At 39.2% G+C, this 21,516-nt stretch overlaps 1 protein-coding gene across 1 annotated transcript in view; it reads left to right on the top strand.

Moving 5' to 3' along the window:
- Positions 1–20,837, top strand: part of ITGBL1 (integrin subunit beta like 1) — a gene marked incomplete at both ends in the record, with an annotated part of 135,739 nt that extends 114,902 nt beyond the window's left edge. Inside the window, 4 exons of the mRNA XM_080613106.1 lie at positions 1,656–1,772; positions 13,233–13,379; positions 19,149–19,262; positions 20,746–20,837. Of these exons, the coding sequence (XP_080469232.1) occupies positions 1,656–1,772; positions 13,233–13,379; positions 19,149–19,262; positions 20,746–20,837 (470 nt within the window). The remainder of the gene's footprint in view (positions 1–1,655; positions 1,773–13,232; positions 13,380–19,148; positions 19,263–20,745) is intronic.
- Positions 20,838–21,516: the final 679 nt, after the last annotated feature.

The raw sequence follows: 21,516 nt of genomic DNA, 5'->3' as shown, positions 1-21,516 counted from the left end.
ATATAATTGCCAGTGAAACTGTTTAAAAAAAAATACATATATTATTAAGGTATCATGAAGTTATCATTGCTGTTAATGCTCTCTGTCAGCATGTCTTTTATTAAGATTCTTGCACTTTAAACTTATCATAAAATGTCCTAGATTAAATCCCGGCACATAGAATGTCAGCTCAAAAGTGCATTGTACAAGTACATTGCTGCTTGGGAACATGAAGATAGAGCAGCTATAAGATGAGCTGGAAATTTTTTTCCATGCGGAATAAGATTTCTCCCTACACCAACATAATTAGACTGGGTTGTTGGATTTTTTTAAAAACAATTGTAACCAATGTAGGTTAGAAATTTAAAACAAAAAAGAAAAAAAAAAAAAGAAAAAGGAGAGAAATTAAGAATAATTTGGCAGTATGTGTTGACCTAAAAGGTTTTATTGTCACAAAACCTAGTGTTAGAAAAGCCTTACCAAGGGTCTCCTTAACAGTCCTTTCCCATTCAGCAATATTTCAGCAAATGCCGAAAATACTGTGAATGCTGAACTCTTTGGTTACATTATTAAAGGCTGCACTTGGAGGAATTTTTTTGGTTTGTAGCTATAGTTGCTCCTACTGTAAATTTGGGTTCTGTAGTCAGTAGAGTAGTGTCCAGGTTCAGTCCAAGTCTCGCTGATGCTGTAATTAAGTTAGATTGAGAGGAACAGGCTTTTCCACATCATCTTCCATGTCTCTGGTGGCCCTTTATTACACAGAGTCCTTTTCCAAGCTCATCAAAAGTACTACTTTGATCCACAGTTTGTGTCATATTTAGGGTATTCTTACAGTAGCATTGCATTAAAGAAAAATAAAAAAACACAGGGGAAAACTCTTAGAAGTTAGCAAATAACTAAACCTGTTATCCTGTTATCGTGTTCGGGATAACTCAGTGTTATCCTGAGCTGTTTGTCTCATAGGCACAACTCAAGACTGTCTTTGGCTTTTTTTTTCCCCCCACATCTGACTGTTCAATAGCCACTGCTCTGAGGGCTTTGGAGTGGAAGATGTGGGAGTTTGGATGAGTCTCTTCCACCTTTAAACTCTGTGGAGTTCTCTTGTGAACAGGTTGATGGGATGGAAGGCTCTGACAGCGGCTGTGCTTTCAAATTCTATTTCCTCAGGTCTAGACAAGAAAAATTGTAGGGATTTTTGCTTCCCAAATGCCTGACAGAGTATTTGAAGAGTTACGTTTCTCCATGAATAGAAAGTATCCTAGATAGCCCCGTGCATAGACTATTTAATTCTAATTACATTCATGTTGGAGTTCCTGAGATGTGCTTAATATTTTAGATCAATTACAGAGGTTAATTGTGCAGTTAAGCATGTGCCATAGCTCTGTTATGCAAAGTTGAGATATGAAAAACATACAATGCCAATTATTGCTTATTGTTGCTGTTTCCATCAAGATATAACAGTGATATCCTTTGCTTGTTGTTGCCATGGAGAGGGAATAGTTGGTTTTTTTTGTTAATTTCTTTTTTTTTAATAGTGTTTATGTGCATGCTTTAATTAATACACAGTGACTTGTAATTTGCTTTTGGTGGATCAGGGTGTAGAATAAGTTTGGTTTATTCCTTCAATTATTTTACTTTATTAAAATCATGACTCTAACAATTATTCATTCTTACAGGGAGATGTGAATGTGGCCAATGCACTTGTTTCCCTCCAGGAGACAACAGAGTTTATGGCAAAAACTGTGAATGCGATGATCGACAGTGTGAAAATGTGGACGGCGATGTCTGTGGAGGTATGCGTTCACATAATATAATATATATAAATCTTGACAATTTATAACTTTGTTCCCTCTGATTTCATAACAGAATGTCACTATAGACTACTGACATCATTGATTAATTATAACAGATTATAGATTTTTGGAGAAAAACAAGCTCTGTGAATGGTGAATATGTTAGTGAATATTTGTTTATAGCTTCAGAAACACTAACAACAAAGTAGATTAAATACACCTATATAGCATAAAAGTAAATTCTGTAGTATAACCCAAATTCCATAAGCATTCATTAGAGACAAATAGAGACACTTAAAGGAAAATCTGAAAAATTAGGTAAATTTACTTTGCATTTAGTACAGTTGATGTTTTACTGAGTGTATTGTATTTTATCTAAAAATAATAATGACAGCAATACTTTTCAATGCTTCATATTCACTGACAGCGATATGTTGATTTTCTAAAAAAATAGTAAAAATTTATTATGAAAGAATCTAAAATACTTAAGGTTCATTGTCATTGTAATTGTACATGCAGAAGGTTTATTTTAATGTTGACAGTGAAAACCTCATTTTTTGATTTTTCAGTAATATGTTGCTGTTAAACAGCATTTCAAGTTACTTTTAGATATGTAAATGAGTACATGCCATATGGTGTTTTAAAAACAGGTGAGTAGTATTTGTCTTAAATGCTCTCCTAGCTTTTATTGGCTTTATTTCAAGAATTACTCTTTAATTCTTAATATTAACAAACTGGTTGGTACATTTTATTATATTCCTTATTTCAATGTAAGGTAACAGCATATTGCTTCATAATCCTGTGTACATAAAAAAAAGACTCACTGAAGGGAATATTTCTTCAAGGTGTTTGCTATGTAGAATGTAGGAAGTATATGGAAAATTCTAGTTTGAATGTTGAACCTGCCATGATAATAGAATCATAAAATCACAGAATAGTTAGGGTGGGAAAGGACCTTAAGATCATCTAGTTCCAAACCCCATGCCGTGGGCAGGGACACCTCACACTAAACCATGCCACCCAAGGCTCTGTCCAACCTGGCCTTGAACACCACCAAGGGTGGAACATTCACAACCTCCTTGGGCAACCCATTCCAGTGCCTCACCACCCTCTCAGTAAAGAATTTCTTCCTTATGTCCAATCTAAACTTCCCCTGTTTAAGTTTGAACCCATTACCCCTTGTCCTGTCACTACAGTCCCTGATGAAGAGTCCATCCTCAGCATCCTTGTAGGCCCCCTTCAGATACTGGAAGGCTGCTATGAGGTCTCCACGCAGCCTTCTCTTCTCCAGGCTCAACAGCCCCAACTTTCTCAGCCTCTCTTCATATGGGAGGTGCTCCACTCCCCTGATCATCCTCGTGGCCCTCCTCTGGACTTGTTCCAACAGTTCCATGTCCTTTTTATGTTGAGGACACCAGAACTGCACACAATACTCCAAGTGAGGTCTCATGAGAGCAGAGGGGCAGGATCACCTCCTTCAACCTGCTGGTCACGCTCTTCTTGATGCAGCCCAGGATATGGTTGGCTTTCTGGGCTGTGAGAGCACACTGAAGCCGGCTCATGTTCATTTTCTCATTGACCAACACCCCCAAGTCCTTCTCTGCAAGGGCTGCTCTAAATCTCTTCTCTGCCCAACCTGTAGCTGTGCCTGGGATTGCTCTGACCCAGGTGTAGGACCTTGCACTTGGCATGGTTAAACTTCATAAGGTTGGCATCAGCCCACCTCACAAGTGTGTCGAGGTCCCTCTGGATGGCATCCCTTCCCTCCAGCGTATCAACCGAACCACAGAGCTTGGTGTCATCGGCAGACTTGCTGAGGGTGCACTCAATCCCACTGTCCATGTCACCGACAAAGATGTTGAACATTATTATAATATTTTACATTAATATCATATTTACATTAATATCATATTTTACATTATGGGATGGTAATGTTTCAGTGTTAATGTTGCTAATGATATTGCACATTTTTGAAATTATAAACAAAAATTCTGTTGTTCCTTATTAGAAAAGATACGGTTGCTGGCTAAAGTACCTCACACTTATATGAAGAATCACCTCAACACCTGACCAGCGTCCAACTTATAACTGTGCAGGAGACACACCATTACCTGAATAAGGTCTCCCCTTTACTCTAAATAGCTTTGCCCAAAGAGAATGGCAGAAATTAATTAATTATTTTGAAACTCGTGCGCTTTAAGCTTATTTTCATAATTTTGAAACAACGAATAAAAACGAAAGCCAGCTCATGAACTATATTAGTCTCAGGCTCCGTTTTTTCACTTCCGTTCAAGCTGATAATTTAGTTACTAATGATTCTCTGGAGGTGAAAGGAATTTTATGGGAAAATGCATTTCGAGTGACTGTGCCCCAATTTGAAATTGCATTGCACAGGATCTATTGACAGGACTTCAGAAGGCATTTTTGCTGGTACAGGGAGCTGAGCTTGTTCCCAATTCTTTCCCTGAAATCTTAGGATAAGCGCCAAATCAGGAATCCTGTTGTCCTGGCCTTTTTTGTGAGTAAGGGGAGAGGAGGAAATGTGGCATAAAGTGATTAAATTCACCAAGATCTAAGCTGACTTCTGAAGTGCTTCAAGAAAGACTAGAACATCTTTGCTTACTGCTTACTTGCAGCTCTCTGAACTTGGTGAGGTGATGCTGGTCTCTAGAGTTTTACTCTTCCCAATTAGAAGTCATGCCACTACTAATACTGTCCTCTAAAATTATTGGATTTCTGTAGTAGATATGTTGGGATTCCAGTGGCAAATAATTGGCAAATTTCTTGATATTTTATTTCTTGTGCTATTTCTAAATACAATTTGAGGTATTTTTAAATTATTCTAGATTTGGTTGTAATTTACTCCCTGAAGCATGTTTCTATGTTGTTATTTCATGTTTCTATTTACTTTCATACTTTTACAGAATCCTCTCTCTTCTCATGCCACAGAAATGGTTCTTTGCACTTCTCTGCTTTTCCTGTAGGAAGTGCACTGAGATTCAGATTAACAAATACAGATGTCTTACTAATCATGTGGTTCTCTTCTATACATTACTTTTCCTTCTCTCGGCTTTCTTTGCTTTCCTGAAACCTTGTTTTCTTTCACCATCCAGTGTTCATCTGTATTTCTGATCTACCTCTCTCGAGACCACCCCTGACCCTAATAAGTTAAGGCAGTACCTAATAAGATTTAAGTACTTAGTACAAGAATGTTTGTCTTCAGAGAGTCCCCATAAGTTGCAGCTTTCTGTTCACCCACCACTTAGTAAGTGAATTTCCCTTACTTCCTTTCACCTTCAAACTCATAATATGAACCATTTACTCCTTTTGCATTTTCTTCTACTTCATCTTTCACTGTGGATTCCACCAGCATTTTCTTTTAGATGCCTTTTCTCACAGTTTCTGACCAAATGTAGGAATTTCTGCCATTGTTATCCTTTTCAGATTCTCAATAGCCTCTGATGTTAGTGGTAGCTTCAACAATCTATAGTAATTGTCGGATGTTTTGCTTGGCTATCACTTTGTATCCTGATAATATTTTGAATATTTCCTTTGATATTTCACACATCACTCTTATTAAGACATTCTACCAATTTTAATCTTATTTTCTTTCCTTTTTGAAACTTATCTATTTACAGAACTTCTCTCATTAGTTTGGCACACACCTCTCTCTCTCTTCCTTTCAGGTTTGTTCATGCTTCCATCTCAGCCTGACCCTCTTGACACCTCTTGCTGAGCTGCTTATTTCTTCCTCTTTCCTTCTACTTTCATTACTATTTTTCTGCCACTGTTGCTATCTAGGCAATCACTGTCAAGCCTTCAGAAGATTGTAAGTTGGACTCTGTGAATGTGCAGGGTTTGACAGTGAGCACTGAGTACTGGTAAACACAAGAAAGGCCAACCAATGTTTTCAGATCAAATGCATGCTGAAATGAGAAATGTGAATGACAACCTAAATGATTTGAATAAAAATTGATACTGGCCTCCTCTGACCAGCAGAGATTGATTAATAGCTGGCTTTCCAGACCAGCTGTCCCTGCGACAGTAGGAAGACATGAAGCGAAAGATGTGATAAATTAGGGTACAACTGAGTGAGACCTTATTACCATGTTTCTGCATGATTGTAGTGAGTCATTCACTTTAAAATTCAGCTGTCCATCATTGCAGTACCAGGAATAGAGACATTGTGTCTCCACAAAGACTGAGGTTGCAGGAGGACTTGGCATAGATTCCACAGCACTCTGCTATTAGAAATGGATCTATAGAATCATAGAATGTTTTGGGTTGGAAGGGACCTTAAAGATCATCTAGTTTCAACTCCCATGCAACAGGTAGAGATGCCTGTCACTAGACCAGGTTGTTTAAAGCCCCATCCAACCTGGCCTTGAACATTTCCAGGGATGGGGCAGTCGCAGCTCACAGCTCCTCTGGGCAATCTGCTCCGGTGTCTCACGACCCTAATTGTGAAAATGTTCTCCTTATGTCCAAGATAAACCTATCCTCTTTAGGTTTAAAACCATTGCCCCTTGTTCTGTCACAACAGGCCTTGGTAAAAAGTCTCTGTCTTTCTTATTAACCCCCTTTCCTAATATTGAAAGGCTGCAATAAGTTCTCCCAGGAGCCTTCTCCAGGCTGACAACCTCAACTCTCTCAACCTTTCTTCAAGAGGAGAAGTGTTCCAGCTCTCTGACCATCTGGACTTGCTTCAACAAGTCCATATCTTTCCTGTACTGAGGACTCCAGAACTGGATGCAGTACTCCCAGCTGGATCTCATGAGAGTGGAGTAGAGAGGGAGACTGACCTCACTCAACTTGCTTTCCAGGTTCTTCATTCATGTTTCCCTTCCTTTATCTGTGCCTCTGCACAAAGACTCGATATGCTGTAGCTGGATGAGGTGTCTCATTGCACCCTTTTTGAGATCAGTATGTTCTACCTAAAGGCCCATTCCCTACAGTTCAGTTTTTTTCAATGATGCAAGTTTTGCCCAGGTATATTGCAGTTATTGCAATATATAACATCATGTTTTCTTCAACTTTACTTGGTTCCTTGACTCTTTAGTGTACAAGTTAAATGCTTTTGGTGCACAAACATGACTGGAGAATCACAAGTTGCCAGCATTAGTTCTTTCTTGGCACAGCTATGTCACTGATGTACACCAGGCTTGATATTTACTTACCTTACTACTCCTGGTGAGAGATATTTTTCCCTATCCTCTGAGGTTATGGCTGTGCTGCTAGCTGCAGGTGTGTCCCGAGCTTTCAAGTGTTATTTGTTCCCCTACTGTGACCAGTCGTTGATGTCATTGTTGGCTGCTCCACCTCACTGTGTGACTGTTGTCAGTTATGTTCTGTTCTCTTTCAAGATTGAGGGCAGGCAGGCAACAAGAATTCAGAACAGCAAAGATCAATTTGAAATTGATTTGGTAATGCTTTTAATGCCATTCATTTTGAGTTGTGCTCAGGACCATTATTGGCCTATTGCCACAGCAAAGTATCAACCACCGAAAGAATAAAACTGAAGCCCTTTTGGGTCCTCTGCACGCTACATGTTGGTGCAGGATTATGATGCTTAAAAACTCTACAATAAAAGCAAACCAAACAAAACCAGTAAAAATGGTTGAAGCTCCACACAAGTTCGTCACTAGGGCCACTAGCAAAGGCTGAAACTCATAACAGGCAGCTCATTTCTTGCACTAATGTTGCTTCGCAGAAACAGAAATATATAGGGCATTTATGGAACTCTCTAATAAACTTAAAATGCAAATTAGGAGAGGAAGATAGTATCAGCCTATCTACCAGCCAAAGACAGCTTTTGGCACTGACCAGTCTATAAATTCAGAGATGTGAATACAACTCCTGACATGGCTTCTCAGACTACACAGGACATAATATCAAAGTCTTCAGCTGCCTAATGTTAGCCACCCTGTACGATTTTTGATACCCAAGGCCTGACCCGAGCTGGGCTCCACAAAGACACAGGGATGCCTGCCTAGATGCTGCCTTCATGAGGATGTCCTTGATGTCTTAGGATATGTCAAATGGCACTAGGCATCTAAATTGTACTGTAATTTCTCTGTAGTTCCTGTTATATTAAAATAATAGTTTACTTCCACCCAACAGGTTTTTAATCTTTCCTATTTAAGAGTCTTCAGAGTGGAGATTATGTTCTTTTGACTGAGGAATCTGAAATAAATATAATGGTTACAGAATTCACTAGATATTTTTATATTATTTAATAGAGATTTTTGTTATGGAATTTCTTATTGGAAAATGCCACACGCTCACTAACTGCTAAAAAAAAGTGAAAATGTTTTAGGTAGCAGAGAAGTCGGAGTCTACCTGGCATAAAGTTAGTGTGATTTAGGGTTTTATTTTACAACAGTAAATAGAGACTTAATGATTCAATGCCTACATCCTTGCACTTAACTACTTCATCCTAGTTTTAAGGCACATCCAGGGGCAGCAACAGATAAATTCAAAAGCATCGGTAGGTACTGAATTAATTTTAATTGAATCTTTCTGTTGAAATGAGCAATAAAGGAATTACTAGTGCATCAACATTGATGTTGATTAATTGATGATTAATAGATATAATTTGCAGATCTAAAAGGGATTTATGTGTTGAACCTCATATGTTAGGCTACAGATAAGCCTTACACTGTTCTCATGATTCCCCTATTTGAAGTCTGTGTCCCATGTGCAACTATAGCCCGTCTCTGACAAGGCCATGCTCTGAAGACTCCAAGACGCGTGCAGCCATGCCAACATCCCTTGGAAGCTTGTTCCAGTATTCATCATCTTTGAAATGCTATTTCGTTTCTCAGATGAATTTGTCGATATCAGCTTTTCTCTATGGTTCTTGCTTTGTCTTTCATATAGTTTGACAATCCCCATTCTACTACCTTTAAAGAAGGTGTTTCAGATCCTGCTAAAACATTTCTTAGCCTTTTTTTCCCCTTTTTTTTATTTCTTTCCTTTTATTTTTTTTCTTTTTTCTTTTTTTTCTTTTCAATAGGCTAAGCAGATACAGATAATTTAATTCAACAAGCTGCTTTTTCTGCTCTTTGAATTCTTTCTTTGGAACTTCTTGGGACTCTTCCAAGTTTTTAAAAATCTCTTCAAACACGGATATCAGAGTGAGGACTTTAATGTCCATCCCATTAATGCTCTAAAAGTTCCTCTCATTTCTGTCCCTACTCAGTCCTTTCCTGTTACATGCATATGAGGATAACATTAGGCCTTTTCATTGCAGTGCCTCACTTGAAGGTTTTCTTGAACTACCTGTCTGTTGTGTTGCTCAAACTGGAGCCACAGTCTTTATTATTAGACTTGGAAAATACTAAGTGACCTATTATGTAAATACAATAGGCAACTAATATTTTATTTCACATTTAAATTTGGTTTTCCTAACTGCAGTTGTCACAACTGTTCAAGTAATGGAATTCTACTGGTATTCAATAAAAATCAAAATCAATGATCCGGTAATGCTTTTATCGACTCTTTTAGCATAGAGCACGTTAATGAAGCCTCCTCACTTAGAAATATTTCCCCCAGATAGATGCTTTTTTAATAGTCTCTCATGTTAATAATACAATGGAAATTTCTTTATCACAGTCGTGTAACAAAAAATTAGAAAATCTTGTTTCTATTGAAATACAGAGAGAAATTTTTGTTTCATTTACTGCATTGTTCTAAAGCAGAGATCCTGCATTATTCTGAGATTTTTCATATTCCTTGTACACTTTTGAAACTTCCTATTTTTCATCTGGTTATGTTATTAACTATTTTGAGGAACTTATTCTACCAAGGTGCCAAATTTTGTTTGGGATTGGCTTGAGTTTGCCCTTTGTAATCATTATCTGGTTATAGTCAGTTAGTCTACAAATAAGAACCACCTTTCTCTGCAATGATTATTTCACCTTTTTCCTCAGGCTGACATTCCCATGTAGTAGTGCTTTTTGTATTAGAAATTTATCATGCAAGTTGTTTGGGAACTCTGACAACAGTTACGTGAGTAGTCTTAAACTGAAGTTCCCACAACTGCACAGTTTTATTTCCAGGCGTGATAATAAATAATTCATCCTACAGTCCGGTTTGATTTGGGCTGGTTTGGGTTACAATGGACCTCTGCTAGTAATGCGTCACAGCTTTCTTTGTTACCTCACTCGTACTTCACATATATATCTTGTGGTTATTGGATTTTCTGATAGTTTTAAACAAAGTGACAGTGTCTTTAACAACCATTTTTCTCTTGCCTGCCTCTTCCTCATCACTGTCTTTCTTCTTGATTGGAATTAATGTTTAAAACATTCTGTTATATATTTAAATGTTCATTAACTCAAGTCTTTAACACAAGTTTTAATAAGTGAAGATCTATAGTCTCAGAGCCATTGCAATATAGAATTTGCTTGTGATTTTAGGCGTTTTGATTTAAATATGAATTGATAATAGACCAACACTTTCCAGTAAATCTGTTTCACCTGAATAGATAAAGTAGGATTTTATCATGTTAGCAAGTTGAGTTGGACTGGACTTCATCAGTTAGAGATTTTTCTTTTCCCATTTCCTCTATGATTGCTGTATTCTTGAGTTTTATTCTCCTCTGTGGAGGGATTTGTATTCAGATCAAAAGGACCTAAGAGCAAGAGGAGCAACCTGCTGTTGCTTATAAGTTTGAGAGTCTGGGATTTATTGGAATGAACCTGTGACACTTTGAATGTAATTTGAATATTACATTCGACTGAATAGCCCTTCTTTTTGGTCAGCTTGTTTGGACATATTCAGACAAATGCAAACAGCCTTTGCAAGAAGGATATACACAACTAAATTGTGTAAAGCAGTTTTTCATAGGCTAGCACATACTGAAGATAACAAAGAGTTAACAAGCGCTAGGCTATGCAGTTGCATCCTCACCACCCTGGTGGATGAGGCATCCGAAGAGCTGCAGCTGCTCAAGCTGGTGTCAGCTAGGAGTAAATATTATTTTGGAGAAGTTAAGACAAAAGAATCCTTTATGTTTTGAGGATTTATATAGCATCAAGGAGAAAAATTGTCATCTCGGAAAAATGCGTATCAAATTTTATGTGGTAAACCGTAAATTCTGTTTGCTGCAAATTTATTGATTATTAATTACTTTTTTATTCGACTTACATAAAGGTTTTACAGACATGATCAGTCTCTGCATTCTGTAAATCATAATGACCATACAAGAAAAATTATACAAAATTATTTTCTCAGTAGAATCAGCATGGATTTCTTACTATTCACTGCTAAAACGAGTACAAGTATTTGTATCTCCACAAATAATTTTCCGACACCAATATCCACTTGTATATTTTGCTCTTCAGTGGTTAAGCTATTCTCAAATCAATCTATATGTTACAAATTAAAATAAAGAAGGCAGATAGAAATGCTCTGTCAAAAGCCTAGCTATAGTAAGTTAATGTAGACAATTGGATGCCATCTACCTGGAAGGAGCATATTGGAAAGTCAATATGCTTATTTTCTATCTCTTGTATTTTTATTTGTGGTATAGCTGTTCTTGTTTCCCAGTCTAACAAAGAAATTAAAGTTGCATTAAGATTCTATTGTTGCTAGTTATAAAGTTTTAATATTTTATAGATGTGAAATGCATATATATAAATTTGTAATCGCTGAATCAATACTGCCATATTAAAAATGTGTCATCGTTACTGAGCATTTCAAGTTGTATAGATAATGAGATCAAAAACCTCCAAGATCAATACACAGACTGGGGTACAAGAATTATTCTGAACATTTCGATCACTACATATGACAGCTCCAAGACTTTGGAGCACCCAGTAATTAAGGAATTACACTTATAGCAAACTACAAAGTTTGTGTCTCCTTTGGGTTTCAGTCAGTGCTGCCTTCCCATTTACAATATCTAGTTGCACTGTTGTCTCATGAGTCCACAAATCAGAAAAACAAAATTGGTGATTTGCCTCTGCTTCCTACAGTTCCATGCTTTACCAGATACTCTTACTGCTTGTTCCCTTCTTCCCAGCCCATGCTCCCAAATTATCTCAGTTCCTTTATTTCCACTCCCTTGCCCTGCATAGCAGGTGGAATAGGACAACAGTCACTGGTATGTTTTCTTTGCTTCTTTTAAGCCCAGTAAACAGAAAAACTAAGGAATGATCTCCTTTGTCTTCTTGTCTGCATTTGTTGTCACCTTTCCCTTCTTTCTGGCCAGATTTCCTACTCTGTTTGTTATTCAACATATTTTCTGGTTTTATGAATCTTTGTACAAATAATTCTCAAAAATTCTATTTCTTTCTTTTTTTTCTTTTCTTTTCTAAACATTGATTATCACTTCTAGCCTCTATCTTTGACCCAAGTTCAAGGATTTCTTTGGCCTTTTCCTCACTTCTCATTCCCTACCTTTCTTTCCCTAACATTTCAGAGTGTATTCCTCTCCACTTACCCTCCGTTTTATGGGGGGTTTTTTCATTCCTTTTTTCTTTCTGTCCTTTCATTTCTCCCTGTTTCTCCCCTTATTATTAATAATCTTTTGATATCTATGTCATTGCTACTGTATTCTTCTTCTGCATGTCCATCTTCCCTCTCATTCAGGCTTCTTGTCTTGATCTGGGAATTGACATTTATGTGTTCATGTGGAGAGCTGGGATAGCTGTGTCTGCAGAGAATATGTGGAAGAGCAACAGGATGTTGTTAGGATGATGAGAGAAACTCTGGAGGTTGCCAGTTGGGTTTACGTACAACCAATTTTAGCAATTGCATGAGACCCTGGGGGAATTATCTTCATCCTTTATTATATCATAGAATCATAGAATAGTTAGGATTGGAAAGGACCTTAAGATCATCCAGTTCCAACCCCCCTGCCATGGGCAGGGACACCTCCCACTAAACCATGTCACCCAAGGCTCTGTCCAACCCGCATATGCATATAACCTTATATGAGTTAATTTGTAGTAATTGCAGAGTATGTTGAGCCTAGGCATGGCATGCACATCAGCCACTCTATCCACTGAGGCAGATAACCAGCAGTAATGGGCTGCTGGAGGAAATGGCAACTTTTATTCCCTTGCCTGCTCTGCTGTGTGCTGTGCTGCTCTCAGCCCAATGCTGGGGTCTGCTTCTTCGGGTAAGAGCATGGGATATGCAGGTAAGACTAGCACCAGGCTGCAGGGTTGAAGACCTGGCAGAAAAGAGGTTGTGTCTGTCCTCAGTACATTGGGGATTAGGGAACATATCATAAAATTGAGCTGATGTTGAGCCTTTTGGATGAAGGGAGCCATGCCTATGCTTTCCTGCATATCATTAGGGCACCTTGTTTAACCCAAGAATGAGAGAACTGAAGAAGACCACCCTGCTGGGAAGCTGTGCTGTCCAACTATCTGTCTGCCTGTCCCATAGGATGCACTTCACAGTGCTTTCTGTTTGTTTTGCTCATAACTAACCTTGGTGTCATTACAGGCCATGGTATCTGCTCATGTGGCCGATGCATTTGCCAGGACGGGTGGTTTGGAAAGTTGTGCCAGCATTCAAGAAAGTGCAACATGACGGAGGAGGAGAGCAGAAGTCTCTGCGAGTCGGCAGATGGCATATTATGCTCAGGGAAGGGTAAGAACTGGCAGCTGAGCCACCCCATGTCTGTGCCCCTTCAGAGGAAAACCATCAGGTTCTGGAAGACTAATGTGCTTGGCTGTGGGTTATCGTTTAGTAACCCTTTCTTTCAAAGCACCTGTTATTAAAAGGATGTTATATTTGGCTCCTTAATGCACTTACATCCATTTTGTCAAACACCCACCAGAGCCATAAGTGTTTAGTAGCGTTGCTGTCCTATGCAATTTGTTAAAAGCATATAATTTCCTGTATGTGTTTATCTGATGGTTTGCATTGAACATCTGTACATTATAAACTGTTAATCTTCCATCCAGATTGAGGGACAGAGGCATTGCCCACACTTCAGTGGGCAAGATGGCAAATGTACTATCTCAGGCAATGGTAAGTAGTAGAAAGTGTGCAATAGCAACTTTTGTTATACTTAATCACCTCCCTCCTCAGCAGGGCAGCAAAGGAAAGGTAGACATCTGCAGCCCCCACAGCAGAATCCCGCAAACTCTTATTTACTAAATTTTTATTCAGGTGGTTGCATTAGTTTCTTGGGTTTTTTTTTTTTTTTTTTTTGTTTGGTTGTTTGTTTTTTTTTTTTTTCCAGCTATGAAAATTTGTCCCAGGGAGGAATGAAATTTAGAAAATGTTGATAATTATCTCAAACTGTTCTCTGAGGTTTTTACCTTGCAGTCTTTCAGGCTAGAAAATTGCATTACTGGAAAAAAGGCTTTTTAGCTCCCCAATAATGCAAACTGCCTGTTTTTGTAATATAATATGCCTGAAAGAGACAAAAAATGGGTGGTGGGCCTGGTGGGACACTCACTCCAGACTGAATGTGCCATTTCCCTTGTTCATTTGTCGCTTGCATGGACAGGGAAGAAGCCTACTAACTGGAAAAAAAAAACAGTTAGGAGCCTTTTACATCAGGCAGATTTCCAGCTGTCTCTTTAGTAACTCTTGTTTCAGTGCAAAGGAAATTTAAATGGGGTTTCCAGCCTGGCCTTGTTCAATCTGTATTATCACTTATCAGAATTCTCCCCCACCACACTTTTTTATTTTGGCTTTTTTCTCCCCCCAGTTATTGCAATGTTATAGAAAATGAGAAAGTTTCACTGTCTCTGTATTGTTTCCATGGATGTGGCTATCTTCAATTTAGTATATGTGTGAAAGGATGCTGAGTTATTGGAGAAATGGAGCTACTGTGGTTTACTGTAGAAGTTAACTACTCTTAGTCTTGGTGTCCCTGTGATTTTTTTTAATATAAACTGTGAAGGTAGGGAATATGCTCATAATCAACAAAATGCACTACATAAGAATCTAAATATAAATGTGAAAAATTATTTTGAAATTTTAAATATTTGTATTGTCTGCTACCTTTTTGTAAGTATGGCTGAGAGCCATTTATTCCAGCCTGTTGAATACTCTGAGAACAATTAGCTTTAAGCATGTATATCAAGGATACAATTTACTTTGAGGCTTTGGAAGTACATAATCTGGCAGGAATTTGCAGCGACATCCAGGGTATTTTCCCTCTGTTCTCTTTGCTGCCTAGGGGTTGATTTGGGATCTGGTCACTGATATAGGGTTGCTCTAGGTTGTAACCTGCGGCAGGCAGGTAGTGCTTTTAAACCTGATACATGAATGGTGGCTCCAAAAGACCAGATTTTCTAAGGCAGTAGCACACTGTTAAGTACCATTTACTTTCTATGGGAATTGCAAACCTGACCCTAAATCCATATTCAGCAGCACTGGTGGGATTATTTTAATTTTTTAAGTTTCTTCAGCCCCCAAGCACAGGTAAGCTTCTCGTGTGACCGAAGGTTTCCTTGAGGACAGTCAATATAATAAAGCTGTATCATATTAGGTGCTATAGCAGCTTTTTTGTGGGATCATCCTGTCATATGTGAATGCTTGTCCCAGCAGAAAAATACCTACACAAGACAACTTCAAGAAGCCTGTAGCCAGTGAACGCCGAGGAGACTCCTGTCTCCTGCCTCTTCTCTGACCAGGACGGGTTTTTATTTTTAAGGCAGATCTATTCTTGATGCTTAAATATCTGGAAATCATAATTTAAAACATTGTTCATAGTTAGTGTGACCAGCACTATCCAGAGGTCAAAATGACAGATTGTTCTTTCATTACCTTGAGCAATATGTAACCATTACTGGTCAAATAAAACGGAATTTTAAACCCATGAACTAATGGTGGTTATCCTGTCTCAGCTGGAAACCTAGCCAAGATATGCAAATGCTAAAATGGATTGAGGGAGCTTGACTTTCTGTATGTAGGCGTTATGGACTCTAAGGATTCCTGGTTTATCAGCAGGCAACTGCTGAACACTGTCAGAAAATTACGCTCTGCTAACACAAGCAGAGTTGGGCATCCACATTCCTAGGGCGTTCTCAGAATCTTGGCTTGCTGACAATGCCGCCTGTAGTAAAAGCTCTTCCCAAGGAAAACAGCAACACCCACCACACTGCTGCCTCCCTGGCAGTAAATGTAGGGCTGCAGATGGCTACTGTAACAGTGCAGGATGTGGGCTAGGTAATGAGCCAAAGCCTACGCGAGAGGATCTGGCTGGGATCCCAGGGAACACCCTGCAACTCATTAGACTTGTTTTAATTAAACTGAGGAGCCTCCCAGAGCAGCATTCTCCATTCAGGGAAAAGACTTGATACATTTATTCTCCCTAACAGATTTTACATTATGGATTCTGATCTTCCTTGGTTGACTTGGTGTTAAATTTGCTGTATCTTCTGCAAAATAGTTTTAAACATCATGGGCACCCCTCAGTAGCAGCATCAGCGCTCGCTTATGCAGAATCACTTCAGGTTTCTCACAATGTCATGCTCCTATTAACTGCTTTAATTTCACTGAAATTCTCATACTATTCATCATTTTCAGCCGTCAGTAGCTTGTAGTTTGTATAAACAGAAACATTCAGTTTAAATTACCCTCAAATATGACTTAGCATATCTTTTATACAGCAACCATACTGTATAGCATCTATGCTATCCCTCCTGCCTCTTTGTACAATGGCATTTCTCATCCTGGTGGGGAATGTCAGTATTTTCTGTGCCCGTGGCTCAGTAAGCAATACTAAGAACTCACGGAAAAAGTGCGTGTTCATCCAGATGCTCCCATCCCCAAATGTTCCAGTTGCTGGCTCTTCCTGTAAGTATTTACGTGTCGCATATGTTACAAGTTAAAACAGCTCTTCTCTGAAATTAGGCAATGAGTTAAATTTTGTCAGTAAACACTGAATTACTTTCATTTTAATTAAAAAAAAAAAAAAGTAGATACTCTGCGGAAGCTATTCTAAAGGTTTAAGAATTAAGTTTGAGTGATCAGGGACACTGGTATATGAGAAAAGGCTATGGAATGTTGGTTGATAGTGACAGATCAATTTTTTTTATTTTTTTCTTTTTAAGTGTATTTGGATTTTTCCCATGGATTTTATTCAGAAGTCACTGAAAGAAATGAAAAGGTGGAAAAGCATCTAGTTCCAACCCCCATGCCACGGGCAGGGACACCTTCCACTAGACCAGGTTATTCCAAGCCCCATCCACCCTGGCCTTGAACACTTCCAGGGGTGGAGCACTCACAACCTCCCTGGGCAACCCATTCCAGTGCCTCACCACCCTCACAGTAAAGAATTTCTTCCTTCTATCCAATCTAAACTTCCCCTATTTAAGTTTAAATCCATTCCTCCTTGTCCTATCACTACAGTCCCTGATAAATGTTCCCTCTCCAGCATCCTTGTAGGCCCCCTTCAGATACTGGAAGGCTGCTATGAGGTCTCCACGCAGCCTTCTCTTCTCCAGGCTGAACAGCCCCAACTTTCTCAGCCTGTCTTCATACAAGAGGTGCTCCAGCCCCCTGATCATCCTCGTGGACCTCGTAGCCAAGCTTCCTTCATATTTTCTTTCATAATGCATTAAAACATGTCCTGGGTTCAGCAGCAGCAGTCAGTTTTTCTCCTTCTTAGTAGCTGGTGCAGTGCTGTGGTTTTGACTTTCGGCCTGGGAATAATACTGATAAAGTCGATGTTTTCAGTTGCTGGTCAGAATGTTTGCCCTGACCAAGGACTTTGTGAGTCTCATGCTCTGCCAGGGAGGAGGAGAAGCCGGGAGGAAGCAGGGACAGGACACCTGACCCAAACTAGCCAAAGAGGTATTCCATACCATAGCACGTCATGCCCAGGATGTAGAATGGAGAGTTCCCGGAAGGGCCAGAACGCTGTGGGGTGGGGGTGAGGTACCGGTTGGTGAGCGGTTGTATTCTCTTCCTTGTTATTTCCTTTATCATTATTATTATTGGTGGTAGCAGTAGTGATTTGTGTTATACCTTAGTTATTAAACTGTTCTTATCTCAACCCGTGGGAGTTGCATTCTTTCGATTCTGCTCCCCATCTCTCCAGAAGCGGAGGGAAGAAAGGTGGGGGGGGAAGTGGACTTCGTGGTTCTGATTTACGGCCTGGGCTTAAACCACGACAAACATTTGTGGCTTTGTACTGGAATCATTCTGGAAATTTTGCAAGAGGAGTAGGATTTTCAACTGCATCTAACTCATTTAGAAGCATGTTCTGTTAAGTCAACAGCTTCTTTGGTGACTTTTTTTAAATCCTGCCTCTCATAACTGAAAACTGTGTATATTCATGTGTTGTCTTATTTGTTGTAATTTATTTGTTTTTTGACACTTTTGCATTCATCTGTGCTGTAACCAGTTCATAGGTCCACAGAAGAATTTTTTTGCTTAGCAGTTACAAAGTGTGTCACCTTCGCATTTAAGTCTCTGAACTCTGTACAGGGTCAGGCAGCTGAGGATGGGCTTTGTAAAAGCCAACTCTTCAGCTGGGTGTTGGAATCATCCAGGAGGAATTACCATTTCCTAGTGGCATTTTTAGTTGCAGAAAAGCCTCTCTAGTAGCCTTCTTGACTCTACAGGTTTCCTGAGACATTGCTGCCTCGGGACAGCTGTCCCTTTCCAGGATACAGAGCCATGAGCCTTCTCCTGAAGGTAGGGATGGCTCTGAGTCTTCCATTAGATGGAGGTTTCTGGTGTTTGGTGGGTTGCAGCATCACGCGAAAGCCACCATGAAGTTCCCCCTTTGCCTGTGGAGGTGCAACCTGACATCCCTGAGGACAAGAGCTGCTTATCCCAAAGAGGGGGCACTGGGGTACTCTGCAGAAGCAAGCAAACTGCTGAGTCACCACTATGTGCACAAAGTCTTTCTGACCTAGAGCAAATTCCATGGGAGGTGGAGCAGTTTCTTTTGTGGTGATGAGGGTTTGGGGGGGTCTAAATGTGTTATTCTCAGGCACCCCTGGTCTTTTTTGGCCTCACCCCTAAAGATTTTAGATGAGGAGGAGGGCCATTTTCTTCCTGGGTACGATTTTATTGCCTTCAATAACAGTTGGTCAGGGACAATTTGAGCTCTTCTAGTCAGAAAAAAGAGCAGTTGCTGGGAAGAGTAGCCCTGATTGTAGGCCTCTGAAACCAAAGAAAAGCTTCAAAATGCAAGTCCTGATTAAGTGAAATAGCAGAATCAAAGCATTAGTAGTAACGTCCCACCATACTCTCATGTCAAAAGAATCCTTTTATTCAGAAAGCTTTTAGCTTGATGATTTTCTTTTATGCAATAGCTTCTTCAGCAGCAATTTTGTGCCTATGCGCACGTGTGTGTGTGTGCATGTGTGTGTCTGGCCATGTTATTTTCTACTCTGAAAATGCCAGGGCTTTTTGTGAGTAATGTGTTTTTTTTTGTGATTTCAGGTTCCTGCCACTGTGGAAAGTGCATTTGTTCACCACGCGAATGGTACATTTCGGGCGATTTCTGTGAATGCGATGACAGAGACTGTGACAAACACGATGGTCTCATTTGCACAGGTGCAGTACAGGCTAACACTTAATTGCTTCAGGAAACAAACTGTGTTGATGGGAATTATGTTAAACAAAGCCTGGCTTCTTCTTCCTCCACTGACGGAGGAAGTGCATTTGCTGGTTATTCAAACCTGCTACAATTGTTCCTTCGTGCAGCATGATAATCAACTTAAGGTTTCAAAATACCAGTTGAAAGCCTGAGTATGAATTTAAATAAGTAAGCCAGCTATGAAATCCATCAAGACTTTTCACTGTAATAGACTACAATTTACTGCTTTTTGGCAAAGGACGTGCAGTGTGGACAGGACGTTTTGATAATGAGATTTCTTTAGCTTTTTTTCTCTTACTGGATTTTCTATGTACATATTGCTTTTAAGTCATAGACAAAATTCACTTGTCTGATGATCTTTGGTAGGTGAGTGGCATAGCTGTGTGGGTTAACAGAGCTTCCTGGCAATCAGACAATTCTCAGTGGGAGGCTGGAATACCTGACAGTTTTTCCTATGACATGATGGCTGGTGATTAAAGCAGCTTCACCTTAATACTGTCTGAGAGTTCAGGTGGTAGATGTGGATAGAAATGGGTAGGCTGCCACCAAACCCTCATGACAAATCTAGTGACAAGAAGGAACACGGGAATTGTAAATTAACTCACTGGCTGCTTCCTGCTTCAAAGCTTAATTTTAGAAATCTTTGCTGAGCAATTATTAGATGTGGAGGAAATCTGCAAGCCAATTAGAGTGAAAGTGGGAGGGCTGACACTCATAAATTGTCTCACAGCTGCTCCTATTAGCAAGGGTCCTTTTCTGGGGGTTAGTGCCCAGAATGGAGGCAAGGAGTCTTCAGCTTCAGCAGCTCTTCATGGATTCTCATAAAGTCAGTGGGAAGACTCGTCACATTGGAAACCCAGGCTGTAGAAGTCTCCAGCTAAGCATCCAGGAGTCGTGAGAAATATTTAAATAAAATGAAAGTAACCTTTCTCCACTGCAAAATAGGGCCAACACATTTTTCATCTAATAGAGGGTTTGAGATATTATTTATTTTTATAACACTTCTGCGAATTTAGGCTTAAAGTTTTTCATTTTCAAAGTGATGTTTTTATTGCTATTCTGTTTGTAACTTTTTTATGTCCTTTTCTTTCTAAATGATAGTTAAAAGTAATCTTGGTTTTCCTTGTACCTGAAGGTACAGTGTGAACACTGAGGCTCAACAGCGGCGTACAAGTAGAGGTGGCATAATTGAAATATTTTCAATTCTGCTAATGGAATTATTGAGAGAATGCTATTAATGCTTTGTAAGTATAGGTTTGGGGTGCTTCTTAATGCAACGGTACGGTAATTGCTTCCTTCAAAAAAAAAAACCCAAAACCATGTGGGGGAAACCATAAAGGAACAATGCAGACTTTAGCATGGCTTTTTACTTTCCATAAAACACATTTTAATGTAGTACATTTCAATTATGATAATTGCCCTTTATTCATTCTGTTCTAGGCAATGGTGTTTGTAGCTGTGGAAACTGTGAGTGCTGGGAAGGATGGAATGGAAATGCTTGTGAAATCTGGCTGGGAAGAGAATACCCTTAACAAAGCCCATCAAAGACTGAGGAGGTTTTTTGTTTATTTTACTTTAGGCTGCTAGAACATTTCATTTCAGAAGTACTCAGTATGTGGGTGTGCATGCATGCACACTTACATGGGTGTAAAAGCTTTAGAACACTCATCTGAGGGCCTGCTCCATAAAGAAATGCAGGACAGAACTAAAAGAAAAAAAATTTAAACTGCCTTGGGAGCTGGAGAGTCCAGGCTCTAAAATGTGAAGTCACAAAATACTATAAAGGCCCTGTGGATCTTTCCAGAGTATTTTGGTAAATTCAGTGGGACCGAGGTTACACCCACAATTCCTGTTTCTTGAGCAACCTTTGAAAAAGGTGCAAGAAAGCCTTTTTATTAAACATTATTTACTTGGTTGTCACCTCTCTCTATCAGTATGCAACAACAGTACTCCTGTAGAAGTGCAGCACTAGTTGAATATTTGTCGAATGATTAATTTGATTCATTTTTTGGTGTTTGACAAATACATTGTTTGGCCCTTTTTTATTTTCCAACAACTGTTTCTGATTATGTACCAGCTCATAAATTGAGAGAAGCTGTAAAGAATATTATACAAATATTAATGATTTTTTTCATTTGGTCAAAGAATTGTACTTGGATAACTGAGGTCAAATTACCTGACAGCCATAGACTGAAGACCCAAGGTGTTGGA

The sequence above is a fragment of the Psittacula echo genome (assembly GCF_963264785.1).
Source record: "Psittacula echo genome assembly, chromosome: 3".
In the NCBI taxonomy this organism is placed as follows: Eukaryota; Metazoa; Chordata; class Aves; order Psittaciformes; family Psittacidae; genus Psittacula; species Psittacula echo.
This window is presented reverse-complemented; position numbering and strand designations above follow the sequence as displayed.